The sequence below is a fragment of the Hetaerina americana genome, unplaced genomic scaffold, assembly GCF_022747635.1.
Source record: "Hetaerina americana unplaced genomic scaffold, ioHetAmer1.1.p SCAF_14, whole genome shotgun sequence".
NCBI classification, from domain to species: Eukaryota; Metazoa; Arthropoda; class Insecta; order Odonata; family Calopterygidae; genus Hetaerina; species Hetaerina americana.
The window spans coordinates 13,460,001-13,477,137 of NW_027286514.1; the positions used below are offsets into that span (position 1 = coordinate 13,460,001).

The 17,137-nt window shown below is 34.6% G+C and overlaps 2 protein-coding genes across 2 annotated transcripts in view; one reads left to right on the forward strand and one right to left on the reverse strand.

The window, feature by feature from the left end:
* Window positions 1–21: 21 nt before the first annotated feature.
* On the forward strand, window positions 22–6,278 carry ND-SGDH (NADH dehydrogenase (ubiquinone) SGDH subunit). The gene is made up of 4 exons (XM_071583547.1): window positions 22–159; window positions 249–466; window positions 537–643; window positions 6,026–6,278. Exons 1-4 carry the CDS (start codon window positions 51–53, stop codon window positions 6,162–6,164), a joined length of 573 nt encoding a protein of 190 aa, XP_071439648.1. The 5' UTR covers window positions 22–50; the 3' UTR covers window positions 6,165–6,278.
* A 4,543-nt stretch (window positions 6,279–10,821) lies between these two features.
* Window positions 10,822–17,137, reverse strand: part of LOC139686406 (serine/threonine-protein phosphatase 6 regulatory ankyrin repeat subunit B-like) — a 65,010-nt gene continuing 58,694 nt past the window's right edge. Inside the window, exons 18-19 of the mRNA XM_071583599.1 lie at window positions 15,180–15,412; window positions 10,822–11,995 (exon numbers count right to left, since the gene is read on the reverse strand). Of these exons, the coding sequence (XP_071439700.1) occupies window positions 11,727–11,995; window positions 15,180–15,412 (502 nt within the window). The 3' untranslated portion in view covers window positions 10,822–11,726. The remainder of the gene's footprint in view (window positions 11,996–15,179; window positions 15,413–17,137) is intronic.

Below are 17,137 nucleotides of genomic sequence, written 5' to 3' on the forward strand. Positions count from 1 at the left end.
ATATTTTCCTGATAGTCGCATTTGTAACTTCATTTGTGTAGCTGAGAAAGATGGCTGTCTGGAGTTCACTTGTAAAGACCATTATTCCTCGTAGATTAGTTTTTGATAAATGTAGTCAATTTGGTAAAGATACAAGTGTCTTCAGAAATGTCCTCCTTGGTAATCTAGACGTTTTCAAGCTGCATAAAAGTTACTAAGTTTGAATTGCATTTTTCATCATCTTGGTGTATGTTAAATTTCCTTTTCAGAACAAAGAGCAAGGATGTCTGGCGGTGGACATAGGACGATGCCGATCACTCCCTCTCGCTGGCAGTGGCATAAATTTAAAGACCTTGTTCACTTTTACTTAATGGTTGGCCTTATTCCCGTAACTGCTATTGTATTGTACTGTAATATATTTATTGGACCTGCACAACTGGCAGAGATACCTGAAGGATATGTTCCTAAACATTGGGAATATCATCGGGTAAGCTAATTTGTACGCATTTGAAATGTATGTAAAAGTAACGAAGTTTCATTAAATATAATTTTTTCAGCACCCCATAAGCCGGTTTATTGCAAGATACATCCTTAACAATCCTCAACAGGAATACGAGAAAATGCTGCACATGATTTTTGAAGAGGAGGAAAGAATAAAGTTGAGGTAGGTAGTCTTACAAATTTCAATCGTAGTGCTTGACGAGAAATTGTTTGCTAAAATATATGTTGTACTTAAAATAGCATTTAAATCTATTCTTGGAAACAATATTAATTTAACAACACTTTCTGTGTAACATAGTATATTTAAAAATAAGGTAAGAGGTGTCCGCGGAAAATTGTCGGAGTACATTTTAATTTTGTACTCAATTGGTTATCTTGCATAATTTACCAGCAAAGGCACTCTCACCCCCATGAAAACTTCTCAAAACGCATGAATTACCAAACGGGCAACAATCAGCATGCAAGGGAACTTCTGCCAACAATGTGTAGTGTACGAATCAGGACTCGACTTATAATTCATTTCGTAATTGCTCGTCTCCACAATTTTGATTTAAAGTGGTGGCACTAGTTCCACAGTAATAAGGTATCATCTGTTATATTTTCAAAGGCGAAGTTCATGAATATTGGAATGAGATGTTTGGGTAAGATGGGTTTATCCAAGGTTGGTTAAAGGGAGAGCTTTGGCAGGGAATGCAATGATGTGTTGATAGTGTAGGAAGCGGACTGCAAGAGTCGGAGGAAACTTGAATGAGCGACACTTAAAGTTGGTAGAGCATTTTGAGGAAGGACCTTAGGTTGTTCAGAAGGCCCCATTCTTGAAATGAAATCCAAGCGTTTGTAGAGACCTAGAATCAAATGCAGATCCTCCAGGTAGTTAACCTGTGCTAAAGCTATGTCCCTTCAATGAATGAACAAGAGTGGAAACAGGTGCCAAAGCTGGATTATACATGTTTCCTTCCAACATTTATTTCAAAGCTTAATTTAATGTAATCGTAAAGAAAGTATTAAGTGTCGTAATATATGTGCAGTTAATGGTCAATAATTCAAAATTTGGACGTATTATTTCTTAAAAATAATCCAATTGGCTTGAAAGAGATGTGCCCTAATAGTGAATGCATCCGTAGTTATTTAGTTCATAAAATAGATGCTTGTGCCATTCTAGAGTTGGGAAATAACGTTCCTGTTGGTCTTATGACTGGAAAATAATGTTAATTCTAAATGTGCCACAATGTTTTTTATGGGGAGACTGGAATTGCATAATTTCGAAAAAAGTTATTCAATTTTAAATGGTGACTGCACTGGAAATAGATAGTCCACATTTTTATGATTAGGAAATTTCAGGATTCATGTCTCGTTCCTAACGCATTTTTACTGTGGATGCATGAAGTAACATATAATATCTAAATATTATAGCCTAACATCATATGGGTATCTTTTAAAAATTCTTGTTTAAATACGTACATTTGAATATTTTAAGCGGCTGTTTTTCAAGACACGGCAGTTCATTGATAGTTTCATTGCAAATCAGGCAGTAATGATATTTAGAGTTAAAGGTGTAATGGCTGCTTGGGTCATTTTTGCTAGAAGCAATGCTTGATATCATAACAGGCATATCCAAGGTAGGATTCAAACTTAAGATATTCAAGTTACTTGTGAGCATTTTAACTTACTGACCTGGTATTTAAGTTGTATCAGTAGCTGCACCAAGTCACCAGGATCCTTAAGGAATTTGGCTTTTCCCCCACAAATATTTTATGTAAATATTTACTCTGCAATTCCATAATGTCGGACCAAACAGTCTTCATATCATCTTCAAGGTATTGCATAGTATGTATGTCCTCTTAAGGTTGCATAGAATGGATACGTGTGGTTTTTCATTCCTTTGTGAGATATTTTTCTCCTTGTTTTAATATTAAAAAAATCCCCCTTACTTAAAAGTGAACTATTATTTGCATGGCAATTTTCTAACCCATGTTAAGACTTCTGTGCTACACATCATCTTAATGTTATTTTTCATTCATTATTATTAGGGTTTTATTGCCCCGTAATATAGGTACATATTTGTCTAACCAATCTCATTATTTCTTGGAATGCAGTTTGTGTCGTGAACATCTCTTCATGGTATGTTTTCGTTACAGATGCTTGCAATGCTCTAATGGTATTTCCTAAATTTGTTGCATCTCTTATTTAAGTGAAAGTTTGCTTTTACTAATTTCTTCACTTTAATCTGCATATTGCTTATTTCAGGGTAGTATACTGCCGATAAATCTAATTAATTCCTCTGATTTGTAACGTGGTTGGCTCTAGTGTCAATGCAATTTTCTAAGCAATTGAATGGGATAGAAAATACCCCCAACAATCATTGTGGTATTATTTTGGCTGAAGATTATCTGCTATTAAGGTAGTTGCCAGGCGTTTTGGTGCTGAAACTAATGACCTATAGAATTTGCAAATAGGTAGTCTTGTATGGCTCTTTAATCCTTCATATACCAAATGCTTTGAACATCATCACTGAGTAATTAATAGACACCAACAACAACCTGTCAACCGAAGCAATTACTTGCCATTTGGCCAACCCAAATCCATTGTGTAAGCAACGATGTGACGTACATCAACAGTCACTCTTCTAAAAATTAGCTTGGAAACAGAAAAAGTCCTATATGATACAGACACATTTCTATGTGGTATTTTAAAAGCATGAGAAAGGGAATATTCATTTATCCAATAATTTTGGATTTTAAGAAAGCTTTCAATTAATTCGCTTGTCAAAATATCAAGTGATGTAAACAGCACTCACTTATTCATATTTCAGTCATCATTCATATTATTCACTGAATAGGTAATGTAAATAGTTTTAATATGAAAAAATCCTTTTCTGATGACATCAAGGACATAATACGAACCCCAACGTATTACGATCAGAGGGATTATGAATATAAGATAGAGAGATAGACTGCAAGACTGACAGGCTTAAAATGTAATTTTTTCCAAGAACGATATGAGATCAGAATGCTTAAACTCAAAATCCCCCAGAAATCAGTTTGACACAAAAGTGTTAATCTATGAGGTAGGGACTGTGCATGGTTATATGAATATATTATTTTTTGTAGGTTTCCCCTACCTTCCCCCACCCATTTGAAAAACCCTAACCTGGACACCATATCCTGGTGCTGCACCCCCTGCCAAACACCACCTGATGTAGAAAATATACTGTGATACTATTTTAAAAGGGGCAACAGACAAGAATGTATGCACTTTTCCACTTAGAGGTCTTCAAATGGCTAAGTGCCTGAGTGTTAACATTTCATTGAATTTAACATGGGAGACCAAATTTAATTCAAGTTCTCTCGGGTTTCCCACCGGGTCAGGTTGCAGTACACCAACGTTTCGAAGGCTGACTCTGCCATTGTCTTCAGGGTGAAGTCATCATTTCATCACTTCACCCTGAAGACGATGGCAGAGTCAGCCTTCGAAATGTCGGTGTACTGCAACCTGACCCGGTGGGAAACCCGAGAGAACTTCTTGAATACCACACGCCGGGAAAACCTGAGATCCGACCAAATTTAAGTTTAACCATCTGTGGTGGCAGTTTAAAGGAGCTAGTATTTTTAAATTTTACAGTGGGGAAAATAGTTCTGAAAAAGTGAAGAAAACACACCATTTCTTTTTACTCAGATAGCAGATAAAAAAAACTGTGAGCATATGGGGTGTTTCTCAGAAAACAAAATGCTGAAGAAAGCTTAATAAAATTGTTTGTGACATACCTTGGTGGTGTTCCTGTAATGTGAAAGGAAAGAAAACTTCATGTACTTAATTATATTGCACTACCTGGGTTTTGTCATGGTATGACATCATCAGGTGGGCATGGTTTTAGCACAAATGTAAGAGTCTTGTATATATAGTCGGTTGGGAATGGGGTGCAGGGGGAGGAATGGCGTTGGGGATGGCACATGTTCAAGAACATGACTGCTTCAAATGTAAAAGCAGGCCTTTCTATTCCAAAAATATTCAATAAACTCAACTGCAACAGTAGTATTTTTATAATTTAAATTTTGCTTGTGACATTGAAAACTTGTAATGTTGTAAATGAATATTTGTATCAGCCTTACTCCTTATCTAGTTCGTCTCTCTTCTTATTGTATCTCTCATCTGTTCCTCAACTATAAGAAACCTCAATTCTTTCCACCAGCAAATGACTCCCCACCTCTTGACTCATTTCTCAGCCATGAGCAAGAATTTCCCTCAACCAAAATTGTTCACTCCCCTCACCTAAATTTCCAATGGACTATATTTCCTTGCACTGAATTCAGTATTTCCTCCTGATGTGGTCTGACTCTAATGTAACCTAGGTCATGCAATGACATTTTGTATCTTCTCAAAAGGACTGCTGGCTGGTTCATAAAATGCAATCAAAAAAGGGCACGTAAAAACTTCATAATCTGGGATGGGACCTCCTGCAAACACAAAAAAATCAGTCTAGGTTAGACCTAATGCAAATATATTAACTCAATAATTTGCTTTGTAATTGGAAGTAACCCAAGCCCTGCACTATGCCAGAAGGTTGGACAGATTTGAGGGAGCATGAGTATATCACTAAGAGATAGCGGCTGTATCATATCAATACATACCTACTCTCTAGTTTTATTCCTATCATAATTTTCTCTTACTTTGTTGGCTGGTGTCATAACACCCCCTGGCCCGAAGCCTTATGGTGGTGTGCAGGGTTTTTGGATGCAGATGAACCAGAGTATGCCACCATAGTAACAACTTTTGCACATCCACAGGTTACTAAATAATCTCAGTGTGTGGATTTTAAAAAATGAAATGTAGATTCATGTTAGGTAAGTCATTAATCATTGTAGAGTGACATAACAAAAAATGATGTATCATATAAAAATGATAACTCATTCTTCTAGGAAAAGTAAATTTACTCAGTTGTGATAAGAAGAAAGAGGTCCTGTTATCTGTGTAATTACTGTTAGTATCTCTAAATTAAATATGTCACCGTTGTTTTATCATATTATCCGGACCTGTCATTCAAAGTTATGCTAATTTTGTAACAGTAATAGCAAAGAGTGACGGTGTACTTGGAGGTGACATTACATCTAATGGTGAAATTAAATTGGAACCATGAAGACTCCTATTAGTCAAAGGTTTCTTGAAAAATTATATAGAAGGAAGTTTTATGGTAAGAGTATTAAGCTATTTAAGGTGACCGTATGGCAATGAGAGTCAAGGGGCGTCGGAAAGGGCAGACTGTAATTTGATGCCACCCATGGGTGTGCTTATGATAGTATGCAATATAGTCCTGCTTCTAAGAGGGTTTTATGTTATGGAATTAGCTTGCTAGGGGGTATTAGCTTTAGTAGGTTGAACTTGAGTATGGAAAATCAAGAACAAAATTATTTGTGCAATAAAGAGGCAGCTGGTAACTCTTGCACACTCAACCATTTGAATACCTAATCTCTCTTGGAAATCCTGTGGTAAGATTTCAAAAAAATTCAATGTGGAGTAAAATTTATGCATATCTGTTTCATGTTTACAGGAAAATTGAAGAACTGGTGAAGCTTAAAATGGGCGAGCGTGCTGACTACAAGTCATATTACTATCAGCCTGTGGATCCTAAGTATCATCGTATGAGCCGAGAAGCTGCTGATGCACGGGCGGCGATCCGAGGAGACTAAAATTATTTGTTTTCACCGTAGCTATACATTTTTACATTTGATGGATATGTAAAAAAACTGTACAGGAATTATAGTATATATATAATTGTAATAAAGTGAGTCTCTTAAATTTAATTTTCATTGAAACATTATCATTGACAAAAGTACCATCATTTACAATGTGAGCATGTTCAATTTTAATTATGGTAAACATGACTTTTTAGAGCATAGAATTTTCTGGCATCTTAAACAACCACAATTGTGTCCTCTCAAATAGAGAACCATTGGAAATCAAAAGAAAGACTTCAAAATACAGCCCAAGCAAAGAACAATATCACATTTACGTTGTTCCTCTGACAGATGGGCTTGCATTTTCATTGGGGTACACACTAGAGCTTAGAAACCAAGTTAACCAAATAACCATTAAAATGTGGTAACTTGTAGAATCACTTAAATTTTGAATAACTAGTGAGCAAATTAAAACTATTTTGACAGAACTGCTGCTAACTGTAAACCAATTGACAGTACCAATTCATTAGCCCATTAATTTCAATAGTAGCCCCAATAAATTGGTAAATTTCATCTATGCTTTAAATGGGACTAAAATTGCACCTTATGAATTGAGGATTAGCCTTGATAAAATAAATAATTTGTTATTTAATGGTAGTTGCATTGCCCATCACAGATCAATGATGCATATGAGATCGTCAACTCTCATGAGACCAGTTTAGAACACAATGTGATAAACCAACATTTTTATAAGCTTTCATTAGTGTTTTTAGATTTTTCCTCGGGTATTGAAAAAAATAAAATGTGATTTTTAATCTCAAAGAGAATATAGTAGCCAGGAGATAACTGTAAACCTCTCGTTGTTGGGAACTAATTCAAATTAAATTCACCTCAATTAAATCATATTACTGGCTAGGCAGAAAGAGTGAAAATGTTCCTGCTATCATGGCTTTTGAGAAAAAGCATTTTTGTCTGAAAGAAATACGATTGAAGCAAAAAGGACTCCTTCCATATGGAATATTCTTGCTTTTCTTTTTTAAACTCATTTCTTGCAGTAAAAAGAATCATTATGATTCTGAGATATGCTAATGTTAATGAATATATTAATAAATGCACATAATAAGTTATACACTTATAACAACAAATTAATTAAAATAAGAATATTTCTTGAATGAGTAATAGTGGCAAATATAAATTAAAGAATTTTGACTAATTTTTTAAAGAAGCACACCTCCATCTACAATATTTAAACATACACAGGTGAGTAACATTCAGCTCTTAGGAGCATTTTAACCTGACCAGGGTATCACCTTCTTGTTCTCAATCAATTAAATGCCATTATGTTCTCTTGTATAGACACTGGGATAAAAAGTGTAACATTAAGTTAAATCAGAATAAAATTAATGCAAAGGTCTTCACTTAATACAAGGAAGTCACAATATTCTCATAAGACCAGCAACTTCATTAAGTGCAATTCTTGCGGATTATATAGGAAGATCACTAGTAAAGGAGGAAGAAAGGGGGATATATGTATATAACGAGGAGAATAATACAGGGTTTCCAACACAAGAATGCTAGAACAGCTAACAGATTGTGGAATTGGCTTTGAAATCAGGAAGTGGTTAATTAAAAACTCATTTACGGTGTTCCCTTTTCTTTATCTCTGACACAAGGGTACACAAAACAGCAGAGAATGTAGTAATAGAAGCCACTGAAATTTGGTGTAGCCTAGGAATGATGAAAATAAAATGGATAAATTAAAGAAAATGCACCTAATTTATTATTAAAGGCACATAAGAAAGGAGATCTACTCTGCAAATTCTGAGGGATGAGAGTATACTAATGGAGGTTATGCCAGAACTTAAGGGAGGGGAGAAGAAACATTTAGGTCATGGAGGTATATTAGGAATCAAGTGATGAAAGATATCAGTATAAGGAAGTAAAAAGGAACGACGAGATTCACAGGGGAGTAGGAAAACCTGGAGAGTCCCCACAAAACAATCCCAATTCAATTTTTCAACTGTATCAATATTTCAATTTGACCATTCATGATGAATGGGCAAATTGAAATGTTGATACAGTTTAGTGGGAATTGAATTTGATTATCCAAAAATAATTTCTCTAGAGAAATTATGCTGTGCTCGAGGATGACTGATATTTTAGTAGCTGTAGAAGTGAACCAAACACACTTTGGAGAAGTGTCACAGCCACTTGCTATTGTTTTCTTGAACGCTGCTATCCTCAATTTTTTATTTGATCCATTTAAGTGCTGGAAAATATTAGAATTCACACCAGCAGATTCACAGGAGGTAAGGCTCCTATGTCACACATATAAAACTACTTATGTTCGTCAATATATTTCTTTAGATTCTACCCTTTTTTTGTAATGCACCAAACCCTTGGGAACCTGAAACACCCATCTTTATTACATTTGCACTGCTAAATATGCATTATAATAAATGAAATTTTGTAGATGCATATTATAGCATCTTCTACAACAGTGTGTTGGTTTATTTTTGGTTGATTTATTAAGTAGTATTGCTAATAAATTTATATTTCATTGTTAAAATTTACTGGTTTAAAAAAAATGTGGCAATTAAGTAAGGTCTAATGGTGAAATAGAAAAATTCATTCGCAAATAAAATTATTTAAGAGTCAATACTGTAAATAATTATGCAGGTATTCTGATTAATTAACAAACTTAAGCCCTTAAAACCTGATATCAGAACTATCATATGGCTATGAGGAATTGAAATTGCATATTGGAACCACAGCAATGGTACCAGGGCTCACTTCTGAACTAATTCCCCTCATCTTTACATTTATCACTGCATAAAATGTAATGTTCACCATCTGAAATTAAGTTTTTAAAAGCTACTCTAGAAAATTGGCTGACCATCAGTTTATTTGTACAGTTATATGATTAATTTATTGGCACTGTCAATTGTGTAATCAAAATAAAAATGGAACCAGTTATTCAGAACTAACCCCTGATGTAAGAGTTTCCATTTGTTTCAATGGTCATTTGGAAATCTGGTAAGAATCACAAGCTCCAGTACACAAAATATTGCATTCACACACTTCAACAGTACCTATTTACAAACTGATATTTAATATCACAGGAATGGTATGAGAACATCAATCTTGTTCTGCAGATGGACAACTTTTTAACTCTTTCAGAGAAAGCATACATTATAATTAGGAAACTAATTAAGGAAAGCATACTAATATACCACAAGATCATGTCCAGCATTAAAAAGTCCAATGAAAATTATTTATATTATCACTTGCTCCCTATTACATTCCTAAAATGGAAGGAAACTTGTACATTTCATAATAATGCAAAATATTTCTATTGTCATTGTCCTATTCCTGATATTTCTTGATTGCAGGGCTAACTTTAATAGCTTTCCTCAACTACTATGTATTAGCATTTGTAGTATAAAAATGCTGAAATTTATTTCTGTAATAAAAAATATTTTTCCAATTAAATGATGATGGCGACCATCATCACTGGTAAATTAAGTATCTTCTAGTCACAGTCTATTCTATTACAAAATAACTCGCAAAATACACTTGTGTGTGTAAAAAAGAGAACTTTATGAGAAATTTGAGGTAAGCAAAGAGACTAGAAATAATTATAGTAAATAGCACTTGGCTTAATTTCACAGATATAATGGTAACTCCAAAGATAACTTTATTGGCTGTCTTGCAGAAATATTTAGTTAGCACCAAGTAGTAATAGCCACCACAGTAGTGGACATGAATTAGGAAATGTAAGAAATTCTCATTAATGTGAAATTTGTCTAATTTTTTTAACAATTGCATAATTTTCTTGACTCATAACTGCAATGAACAAATATTCTTGTCCTCAAAGTGGAATATGACCATTTATCTAAAATAATTCCACAGTAGCTTAAAATTCAAGTTGAAACCTTTCTTTGAGTTTTAATTAACCCATACAACTCCTTTAACTGAAAATTTAATCATGGCAAAACACTCGTTACATAAGGGTGGTAAATGGACTTTGATGATGATAGGCTTATATTATAAGGTATATTTCAATTTTGCAATTGAAGCTGTTTGTTTTTAAATTATTCCATAATTAATATTTAATATTAAAAGAATATATATTCAAAAAAGAGAATTTTTGGATTTTGATCTAACCAATACTCATCTCTCGAAGTACTCAACTAACACTACATAAATAGAAAATAAATATAACTCCTTGCATTATTTGCTTTTTTGAAGGGTTTAACATATCTGAAAGTCAATGCATAAACAAGAGATCAATTATTTATGAAAAAAATTTAAGATAATTAAATTGAAGAACAAATTAATTCTACATACCTCGCTCAATGTATAATGACCATAACAATTATTTTTTGGTGCAGTATTTGGTCACTACTCATTAAGTGATATTAAAAATGCATAACCAGCTGCAAAAATGGAATGAATATAAACTGGTTAAAATGAATATATGATTTCAAAACCTCATTGCTTGTGATTGTGGATTAAAAGTTTGAGTCCCTAAATATTATTCTGGGTATCTCATTTTATAACTAACAACTTGCTCAAAATCTGTCAATTAGGTTTGATTAATTTTTAATAACAAGTTGCCACAACAATCATTTCATGAAAAAATTAAACAAGGAAAACTGTACCACACTTGATTGGGAAACCATTTCAAAAACTCCTGAAAAAATATTTAATAGGCACCTGAAAATTACAGGGAAAATATCCCATACCTTAAGTACAATATCTCACTGTCAAAACAGTATGCTTAGAACATACCATACTGAAGCAAGTTATGACAAAAGGCAAAAGTGTCAATTCTGCTAGGAAAGAACCACAGCCATAAACTTGCAGATGACAAACATAAAAAGTTCAAGTTTTCTCTGACCTTTCCCATTTACAATTCCTCATTGTGGGCAATTAAACATTCAATAGTTATTTACAAGAATATGTACACATTTGGATGGTTGGAAACTGATTAAACAAAAATAGATGAACCCTTCATACTAATTTACACTGAGTTTATATGAGTGGATAGTTCTAATGACTTCCTCACAAACTAAGAATACACTTACGAATTCTTAGCCCCCAGTAAATAGTTTCACAATTGTCTGGTATAAGACAACAGTGGGTCCATTATGTATTACAATTTCTGTAGAACTTGAATGTGAAATTATAGTGTACACAAGAATCCTTTAACTCAACACCAATGTCTGAAATGAAGCTGTGAATACTGAATGCAATTTAAAACTAGTTTTCTTCACTGTGTTTTGAAGAACAGCTTTCAAATTTAAATGGAATGCATGGATAGCATGGAATGTCCTACTCCTTCTGGGGAATGAAGTATTGGAATTGTATCATGATAAAATGTCAAATTAAAGATGAGTAAATATCGTGTAGCTTTCTTCTTTTGGAATGTGATCACCTGGTGTCCAATTCAATTATTTTCCAAGATCCTGGACTTAATTTCTCATGCAGTCCATAAATTGAAATATCTAGTAAGGCAATACTTATTAAGATAGCACTCTGAAAGCATTACTTTCCTACAGTCTTCATCTCTCAATAGAAATCTGAATCTGAGCTATGCCTGGATAGGTTGGATGAATTCCCTGTGCCATTTTTACCCTGAATGACATCTTCATCCTCTCCTGGTGAACAGGGACTACACAAACATTCATCACCACTGTAAACGTTCGTATTACAGCTTTCGTAGCCACTTTGATGGTCTCCAATGCTTTCCAATCCAGCAGCAGCTAAATTACCCTTTGCTCCCAGATGATGCTGAAGATGTACCAGTTGACGGAGAAAGGAAGCATGACTTTTCAAATCTAAAAAGAAAATTTTAAAATTGGTAAATGCTCACATTAAAGCCAACAGTCAAACTTTCTACCATCCTACTCAAGTATACTCGATTTGAGCCATCTGGAATTTTTTTCTTGACAAGATCATTGGCTGCAAATTCTTCAGATACCAAATCCAAAGGAGAACTATCCACATTTATAATAATATATTCCTCCATCTTTAATTTATTTAAAGATTGGATGGGGACAACATAAACCCTCAAATGTATTTGATACATGTTATTAGTGAAATTAATGGACTTGGACGTAATTGTTGTACCTTACAAAATGTATTTTCTTCTTCTGTGACCAACACTCAGGTCCTAGAGCAAAATTTCAAAATATGTAATTGATGTGTATGAACTATAAAATCTTTCTCAAATAAAAGCACAGAAATAATCAAATGCTTCTTTCAAATTAACAAAAATTCTACTGCTACCCTTCCTGTTCCACATGTTGCAATAAAACACACTAGCCAGACCAAAACACAAACCCCTCATTAGGCTCAAGGATTTTTAGCTCACTGGCAAAATAACTAGAGAGGGTAAATGTCATATTGCCTAACACCTAATTGATACCAATGACTGGACTCCATATCTCTCAGAGACATTTTTTAAAAAGGCTACCATAGCACCTCTTAGACTCTTATGAATTTAGCTTTATCTTATGCGCTGCATTTCGGAACGACAAATCTCAGTGTGTGACTGATTTTTCTTTCATTTTATCTCAGGTATTGTAATCCCTTGAGTGAGCATAAATTTTCGCGATTACAATGAAGAAAGTAAGATATGAATGAAAAAGTCATACATGCACAATATGAGTTGAACTTGGGATTTTCAGGTGAATACACATTACACAATCAAGGAGGATTATATCAATTGAAAAATTGGTAAATACACACTCATTCCAATGTCTTTGCTATAAGACTATCAAGAATGAAACTGCTGATGAATTTTTAGTTTCCAAATCTACACACATGCTCATCACCTGAGCCTGAGTTAAGAGAGAGTTAAGTGACATGAGAGGATTAACAGAAGTACAGGAAAAAATCTGACATGGTAAACAGTATACAGTGTCCATCCTATTGGTCGCATGATTTTAAGCTTTACCTTCCAGCTCTTCCACATTCTCCGAAGGCCAAAAGCTTCAAATTCCACTTCCAAAAGTCTAGTTTTAATTAATTTGAAGAGTATCCAACCCTCTTGTTTTATGAAACAAACGTAGCCTGGATTTGCAATCGTTACATTCCATTATCCCATTTCTTCAAATCGCTTGGAGTGGAGATTCCGCTCAGATCATATTTTGACCTGAGTTCACCACTTAATGCCATTAGGTGAGATGGCCATAAGAATGCTTGACATTGAGAGCTGTTGAGGCATGCAACACAAAAAGCTGGGAAACCTCTCAGTTGTGGTTGACGGCATCAAACACAACTCATGGTGATATCAAATTCTGCAGGAAAAATATGGGGACTGCCTCTTCTGCAAAGCTTCCATTTGGGAAAAAATGCAAATTCAGCAGCCCAGAAAGAAAAGAAAGCTATCACATAGGATAATTTCACAAAATTGATAAAATAGGGACATTTCGTGACTAACCTGAAAAAATGAACAAAGAGCAATGAAAGAGATAAAGTTTTTTTCCACTCATTTGGCCGACAGATTTTCTTTTTTTAACATACCCGGTCTCTCAAGGATCTATACTTGACCCTTCATTGGTAAGTAGTAGTTTTTAGAGGAGAAGACCAGCAGCTGAGGCCATTTATGCCATTAGGGTTAGATAAGAAAGGATTTAGGGTGGAGAGTCGGCATTAACACACTCTTAACGGCACCAAGGGGTCTGCAGCTTAACACTCCATCCAATGAACAGCGTGCTCACTCAAAGTGCTCTCCACAAAGCACCTCAAGTAGGGACACCACTGAAAAATATCTGTCGCCTCTAGGATTTGCACCCAGGCCCTGTCTGGGTAGGAAGCCAGCACATTAGCTACTGCATCATCCTGATCTACCTTTCATCGCTGAAGTTCATTGAAACTTCAGTAACAAACTCAGTGCAGGTCAGAGAACTCCAACCTATTTTTGCTGAAATTGTATCACAACATTTTTATTCAATGATTTGTTCCCTCTAGAGGTGAGGCCTACCAATGATTTGAATGTTGGAGAGTTCCTCAGTTTCCATAATATACAGATAGGGGATTAATATAAATGATTTCTCGAAATAATACATGAAAAGAATAAATAGTCTAGCTTTTCAGGTAATTTGATATAAAGTTTTGCGGAACACATATGGGAAAAATAAAACAGTATACATGTATAGTAGGAAACAATCTCTGTGGAATTACTCTGGACTTATCAATAAATACACTGGATAACCAATAAAAGAGAAGCTCAATTTGAAAGCTATGGATTCTCTTTCTATATTCGATAAGCTATGGATAGCACTAAGGACACGTTTGTCCATAGCAATTTCAACTGCCAATCCTGAGAGAAAAACCAGGGGTTTCAAAAAACTCAGAAACAAGGGAAAATGCCTGTTTTCATTATAATTTCTCTTGATTCAAGATAACATTCATCAAACTTTCAATAATTTGTATTCAAATGTCCCTGTTCTCTTAGACTTTTACACTCTTTCTGTCATTTTTAAAGTGTGGAGAAGGTCCAAATCAAACCTGAATAACATACTTTCAAGACTTTTATGCAATTTCACCCATTTATTTGTTTTCAAAATTTGTTTTTACGTATGCATGTGAAATTTCATGACCAAAATTAATAACCAGAGCACTGTGATGCAGATTTTGAGAACATATCATAATCTTTTGAAGGAATTTTTAAATTTATGCTATCAATTTTCCTAAAATTCATTTGCTCCCACCCAGTTCCTAAACATAGAACTATTAATGAGATCTAGTTTGATAAATGTTACAACATATCCATCATTCTGAAAAGATGAATGAAATCCGTCATTCAGAAAAGATGACACTTTCCTCAGTCGTCACATCAATTTAATTGAAAACAATAAAACAGGCATTCATATGGCTATTTATATCCTTTTGCCTCTTTTACTTTTCCTAAACTTAAGTTTATAAACAATTATTTTAATATCTATAATGTTAACATAATAACTTGCTGCTACAGACATAAAAAATATAAAGTTATCAATAAAAACTTCAAAATACCTGATTCAAAGTTTTCCACCTCATTTTCTGATAAGGGATGATGACATTCTGTCCCAAAAAACGTTCCAACAGAGGAAAGAATTAAAGCCAAACAGTGGGAGACTCGGCTGTTAGGAGTACAAGCCAAGGCAGGAGTGAGACCATAATTGTCGGTAACTAAAATGGATGATCCACGTTCAAGTAGGCGACGTGTCACATCAACTAGGCCATTTTGTGCGCTTAAATGCAGAGGCCTGGGAAGAAAGGAAAAAAGCTCATTGTAGTAACCACATACCAGAGGAAATGTTTTAACAGTCAACTTTTACAGTCAGAGCTAGGGCTACTCTATCTGCATTGCTACAGTCACATTTGGAGCTCTTATATTAAACAAAAGTTATAGGACTCTAGCTGCATCCTATGATTTGTTGAACCTTTACAGATTGATGAGAGACATGGAAGCCCACTGGAAGATGCAAAGGCTAAATTTAATTGATGCCTCAGACTACTCCAAACAGTATGTTGCTGTGTAACTGAACTAGCCCTCCTCTCTCAAATGTGCAGCATTCACACATTCAGGATAGGGTAGGATTTAGTATGTGATGATAGTTTCAAACAATTACAATCAAATGGTGCATATTATAATGAAGGTCCATCATTAATTTTTACAAGAGAATAAAAGAACAATCAAAACCATCTAGCAGCACCTGCCAATACTTTCTGCACTTACATTGAAACCTTCCAGCCAAATTACTCCCTCATAAATTCTTAAGTTTAGTTCATAAAAACTCTTCCTTCCACCTAAACTTTAAAATACCTTCCACCCCTAATGGAATGTTGTCCACCCCCATCACCTTATTTGATTTAATTTCCCTCACCATCGAAGCCTGGTCCTGAGCTATCCTCAACCTTGCCATTTCTCTTTCTATGTCTCACTGTGCTGGCATTATCTCTTTACCATACAGTTCTTCATTATATTCCTTCCATATCTCTTGGATCTTCTCTTGTTCAACTAATATATTTTCCAGACTTATCTTTGATTGTTATCACAGATTTTTTCTGCATACTTTCTAACAGCACTTTCTTGAAGAGCTGAGTTATATCCTGATAACTGTAAAGAAAGTGTCTGGTGCTCATTAAAAATACCCAGTGTGAAAATAATATATGTCTGTGTGTATTATAGACCACCCCATGCTGGCATTAACTCAATACTGGATCTAGAAAGGCAGATAAAAAGCTTTACATCCCACAACAATGAGCACAGACTAATAATTGGTGGCGATTTCAATGTTCCCACAGTAGATGGGATTCGTAGAGTTTTATAAATGGAGGTAAAGACAAGGATTTATGTGAGTCCCTCTTATTGACATTCACCTCAAATTCCCTACACTATCAACTAGTCACTTCACTAACAAGGGGAAAGAACATTCTTGATTTATTAGCTACTAATATACCCGAAAGGGTCTTAAATGTAGGAGTTATTGATGAATTCAGTGATCAAAAGGCTGTAAACGCTAAATTTTCCCTAAAGCTTAGATAAAGTTAACAAACCTAAGAGAAAAATTTATTTATTCAATAAAGCTGACCATGATGCCTTAAAATGTGAGTTAAACTGTTCCTTTCTTAGATTTGACAAATTAAGGAAAACCAGGAGTGCCGAGGATACCTGGAATAATTTCCTTGCGATAACATGTTCAGCAATACAGAGATTCATAGCTAGTAAATATATAAGAGAGAATAAGGAACCCCGTTGGTACAACTCTGAAGTTTGAAAATCACTAAGATGGCAAAGGGCATGCCATGCCAGAATGAAAAACGCGGTTAAAGATTTCTCCCCTGATAAAATCAACGAAACCATACAGAATTACAAAGCATCTCGGTCCACTGCCAAGAAGGCCTTCCGAAAGGTGCTAGCGGAATTCAAAAGGAAAGAATTAGGTGAATATTTAAACGATAACCCAAAGATGTTTCGGTCCTACGTC

Bases quoted from the DNA above. Each gene is read 5' to 3' on its own strand.
- ND-SGDH (XM_071583547.1), top strand. From the start codon at position 51: ATGGCTGTCTGGAGTTCACTTGTAAAGACCATTATTCCTCGTAGATTA. The intron at 160-248 runs GTAATCTAGACG...TTTCCTTTTCAG, and splicing joins CTTCAGAAATGTCCTCCTTG to AACAAAGAGCAAGGATGTCT. The intron at 644-6,025 runs GTAGGTAGTCTT...TCATGTTTACAG, and splicing joins GAGGAAAGAATAAAGTTGAG to GAAAATTGAAGAACTGGTGA.